The sequence below is a fragment of the Papaver somniferum genome, chromosome 7 (assembly GCF_003573695.1).
Source record: "Papaver somniferum cultivar HN1 chromosome 7, ASM357369v1, whole genome shotgun sequence".
Taxonomy (NCBI): domain Eukaryota; kingdom Viridiplantae; phylum Streptophyta; class Magnoliopsida; order Ranunculales; family Papaveraceae; genus Papaver; species Papaver somniferum.
The window spans coordinates 57,275,147-57,279,699 of NC_039364.1; the positions used below are offsets into that span (position 1 = coordinate 57,275,147).

At 36.0% G+C, this 4,553-nt stretch overlaps 1 protein-coding gene across 1 annotated transcript; it reads right to left on the reverse strand.

Moving 5' to 3' along the window:
• Positions 1 to 557: 557 nt before the first annotated feature.
• LOC113297378 (acetylornithine deacetylase) lies at positions 558 to 4,098 on the reverse strand. The gene is made up of 10 exons (XM_026545825.1): positions 3,574 to 4,098; positions 2,866 to 3,110; positions 2,640 to 2,748; positions 2,268 to 2,406; positions 2,108 to 2,165; positions 2,000 to 2,017; positions 1,724 to 1,846; positions 1,408 to 1,564; positions 1,291 to 1,324; positions 558 to 947 (listed from the first exon to the last, which is right to left on the reverse strand). The coding sequence occupies exons 1-10, from the start codon at positions 3,901 to 3,903 to the stop codon at positions 838 to 840; spliced, it is 1,323 nt and encodes a 440-aa protein (XP_026401610.1). The 5' UTR covers positions 3,904 to 4,098; the 3' UTR covers positions 558 to 837.
• Between the last annotated feature and the right edge of the window lie 455 nt (positions 4,099 to 4,553).

The window sequence follows — 4,553 nt, forward strand, 5'->3', positions numbered from 1 at the left end:
TTGAATCGTAGTTTGTTGATTGATTTATCAATCGTTAAGTGTGTAATTCTCTGTTTAGTGGTTCCATAATAATGAAGAAGTCGTAGCCGTTTTGGTGGATGTAGGCATATTGCCGAACCACGTTAAGTCTTGTGTGCTTTACTTATTGCTTCTTATGTGTGTTCGCATCGTCTGTTAAGTCTTGTGTGCTCTTATTGCTTCTTATGTGTGTTCGCATCGTCTATCTTTCATTCTACTTCGATCCAAAGATCTAGTTTCTTGTGGGTTAATCCAAGTTGGATTTTCCCAAAAAGTGGTGCGGTTAGTTTGGCTATCTCCCACAACAGCCTCAAAGGCACTGCAAAAGAGAGTTGTTCATGTCTTTGAATCAGATTGCAAGAGTTTGGTTTTGTTTAGCAATGCTGGTGTGTCTCTTCCGCCATGGCAGTCCTCTTATCTTTTATGTATATGTATAAATCAGCTATGTAAATATGTTCCTAAAGTGTGTAATAAAACGGCTGTTGGTAGGACTTGTAATGTTGGAGCATGGTGGCATACACCACCAGGTTACCTCCTTTCGGAACTGGCTAACGATATATCTTCTCTAGATGTTTAACAAATTTGGTGTGCTTTGATAAGAAAAAATAAAAAACATCAAAAAAGAATCAAACAAAATAATGATTTTAATCCAAGGAGACCTGGTACAAACTCTAAAAGAACTTGACTGGCCACTCTATTTCATAAACTCCACCGCATTAAGCAAAATCTAATATGGATGTAAACCTACTAAAAGGTATAGTAGAACTTGATGAGCCACGGTGAAGACGAGACCCTATTTTTGATTAGACGTGCACGATTTTACTGGTCATCTTCTAATTGAGAGATGATGCTCACAAACACTTCATAACCTTGGCACATATCAGATAGAAGACAATATTCATTCTTCGCATGGTATGTAGCCAACAAGCCTGCAAATTGAAAATTAAGTTTTACATCAAAACGAAACAGGAAATAGTCACATGAAAAGCAGGAACAGAGGAACAAAAACAACACAGAAAGAGAAAGGGGTATAATCAAAAGTTCAAATTTGAAAGCGAGGGGAAATATACAGATGAAAGTAAACATAGCCTAGCCATTCCAATCAGTAGATGCTTATTCATTTTGAGGCTATTTGTGTCTATTTTAACGTGGTACCCAAGACTCGGAGAATAAATTGATCTCTTATACATTTCACCATATAGCAACTCAAAGTATAAGAAAAACCCTAGGATTTGAATTCAATATTAATAGAGGAAATAAGATTAAACATACCATATCCTGAAGTTTGAACATCGAAACCTTCATCCTACCATGCAGTCAGTAAAAAGGTGAGAAACATGATAGATAAGAATCCAAAAGAGCCCGTTAATTAATAGATAGAAAACAAACCTGCAATTCTCGAATCAATGGCAGACTACCCGTGATTGAGTATGGTTTACAATATCCAACCACATCTTTAGTTGCTTTGCATAACACATGGAAGCCACGAGAATCAAGATCACAAGCAACTCCCATCATTGGAGCCTCATCAAAACTTATCTCTAGACTGAAAAAGAAAGAAAGTCACCACAAGTAGATGAAAAAAAAAAGTAGGTTGAGCTTGCTTGTATTGTAAACTATTTTACTTGACATTCTGAATCAGGAACAAGATCTAAAATAAAAAATACTTCTCAAGTCTACATTAGATACCACTAGAGAAGCTTACCTTCCTCTTAGATTTTCGTCTGGAAGGATATATTTTGAAGCTGGCCCTCGTGAATCTAGATTCTCTATGTTGGCATTAATATCTTCCACGTATTCTTGTAATTTCTTCACAACGTCTTTCATACTGAAGTAAATAAACATGGAAAAAGACATCAGATCTTGCAGGTTGTTCCCGTCTAAAAATTCTAATGACTAGGCTGTCAAATAAAATATTGATTATAAAATTCATAAGACAAGATCCAAAAATTTGTGACGGAATCGGTTTCAGGTTACTTACTCGTAGAAAGGAGTTAACCTGCAAGAAGAAAGTGGCACTGTTACGCTTCATGCTTTTTCCACAAACAATCGTACAGGAGTGTAGTAAAAAGGAAAAGAAAATAAAAACCTGACATCTCCTGAAATACTACCCTCAAATGGAATTTGATTGACGCTACCTCCAGGATCTGCAACTCGCAAGTTAGTACGAAGAAGTAACGGAATATCATGAGAGTTTGTGTTGAAAATTATCCTTGATAATATTAGAAGGAGATATAACAAAATCTTACAAGTCCATTGAGTTGGTTTCATGGTTGATGGTGTTGCAAATCCATAGATTTGTTCCTTAGGATGGGGAGGGAAATCTCTGTAAAATCGCAACTGCATCTCTTTAAGTGCCTCCATTGCTAATTCAAGAGGATTTATAGCCTGTGAATATACTCGTCCACAATAAAAAGTCTCCTCAGCTCTTATTCATATAAATAGCTATGTATTTATTCAGATACAACGTTAATTAAGTTTATAATACCCCCTTAGCTACTCATGGATCCCATTGCACCGCCACTGGGTCTCATCGAAGTCATTATGGGAAGGATTGAAAAAAAGTGTTGACATTAATATTGGATACATGTTTTTAAAGAAAGTTTGATATGAAACATTACCTTGTGCGCAAGACCACTATGGAAGAGCTTCCCTGTAGCTCTAAGTTGCCACGATATCACACCACCAGTACCAATACAAGGTTGTTTGTCTGCAGTGTCAATCCAGTACCTACAGAGTATACTCTTCAAATTTAATCTCAACACAACGCAATGTTACTCTTCAAACTTAATCTCACACAAAGCTATGTTATTCTTCAAATTTTTGCACGACATTCAAATTACTTACAAAGGACCATGCTTGAGTTTGTCGAGCAATCCATCCTTCACAAGACCATCAACACCTATACCCACAACCGATGAGTTCTCTTCATTGGCTATAAATACAGCAACCACGGATGATTTCAAATTCGGCTTTGTTTCTCCCAGGCTTCTCATTAGCTCAGTTACTAGAGCAACATGTCCTAAGCAATCTGTTGTTCCACGACCACGAAGCTTATCTCCATCAATGGTCAAAGAGAAAGGATCAAAATCCTGCAAAATAATGTCATGATCCCAAGAAATTAAAAAGTCTGATCTAAATATGCATATATATTCAATCCGAACCATTCCTAGCAGTGCAAATCTTTATCGCCCCAAATAACAAAATCAAGTTCTCTCTTATGTTTCCTACTAATTGATAAACTATGACATAATATCCAACATAACAAGGTCAATTGCATACAGAGTATATTCAATTGCATTCCACAACAAGGTCAATTGCATTCCTAGCAGTGCAAATCTTTATAGCCCCAAATAACAAAATCAATTACTCTCTTACGTTTCCTACTAATTGATAAACTATAACATAATATCCAACACAACAAGGTCAATTGCATTCCACCAAAAAAGAAAAAAAAAATGGTGATCTCAAGATTTAATTCCCAAATAAGAAAAACTCCCAACGAAAATCACGAACTAAGAATGAATCAATAAGAGAGATTAAAAAGAGACAAACCCATTCATCAGGATTAGCAGTAACAACATCCATATGACAACCAACAAAAGATACGATCTTTCCAGGAACAGTTCCGGGGTATTCAACAATAACGTTTCCTCTGCCTGGAGTATAAGAGACGTGATTGATTACCAAAGGTCCACCCTTTGTTGTGGTGCTGTAAGGGAGTAAAGTATCGAGTACATGTTTGGCTATTCTGTTTTCTTCTGGGACTAGTTCTGGTGGATTGTTCTGAACATATTTTGATTCTCCGATTAGTTTTTTGAGTAAAGATACAAAGTTTTCTTTGTTTAGGGTTCCTATTAACCCCTTCGATGACGAGGAATCCATGGCGACGGACAATATAGACAGAGAGAGAGCAAGATGGTTGCAGCTTAAAGAAGAGATGAAGAAGATGTTTGAACTTTGCTTCGAACTTCGAAGGGATGAACGAAGCAGTGAATTATGACGTGAGCTACTTTTACTGTATGCTCGATCTGATTGAAGGCCCTTTTAGCAGGAAACAACAAGCTATCATTGGGCTTGAAGGATTTGGTTCCGAAGCTCTTAATGACTTAAACTTAGAAGGATTTTTTGGGACCATGCTTTTATTTTGGGTAAAGACATTAGAGGTAAGTCTAGGTCACTCCTAATCTAGATATTTATATTAATACCTAAATTATCCTCCTGATTAATTTTGGGTGATGATTAGTTAATGTTAATAATAGTTAGTGTAATAATTAGTGAGATGATTAAGTTAAAGATAATTAGTGAGATTAAAAAATCAGATGGTTTTTTTAGGGTTATTTGGTTTTTGGTATTTATATTTTGTCCAACATTAGTGTTTGGGCTAACATTTATCCAGCTTTGTGTTTGGTACTTGAAAATAACGTTGTCTGTCTTTGACCGTTCTTGACCAGATAATAACGAATTTTAATTTAGAAATATACTGAATTTACAAATGTATCCTGAAGTGGCCCTAATATCCAACGGCTTTGATG

Coding starts and splice junctions, on each gene's coding strand:
- LOC113297378 (XM_026545825.1), bottom strand. CDS start 3,903: ATGGATTCCTCGTCATCGAAGGGGTTAATAGGAACCCTAAACAAAGAA. Junction 2,749..2,865: donor AAACTCAAGCATGGTCCTTT/GTAAGTAATTTG, acceptor TATACTCTGTAG/GTACTGGATTGACACTGCAG. Junction 2,407..2,639: donor ATAGTGGTCTTGCGCACAAG/GTAATGTTTCAT, acceptor GTATATTCACAG/GCTATAAATCCTCTTGAATT.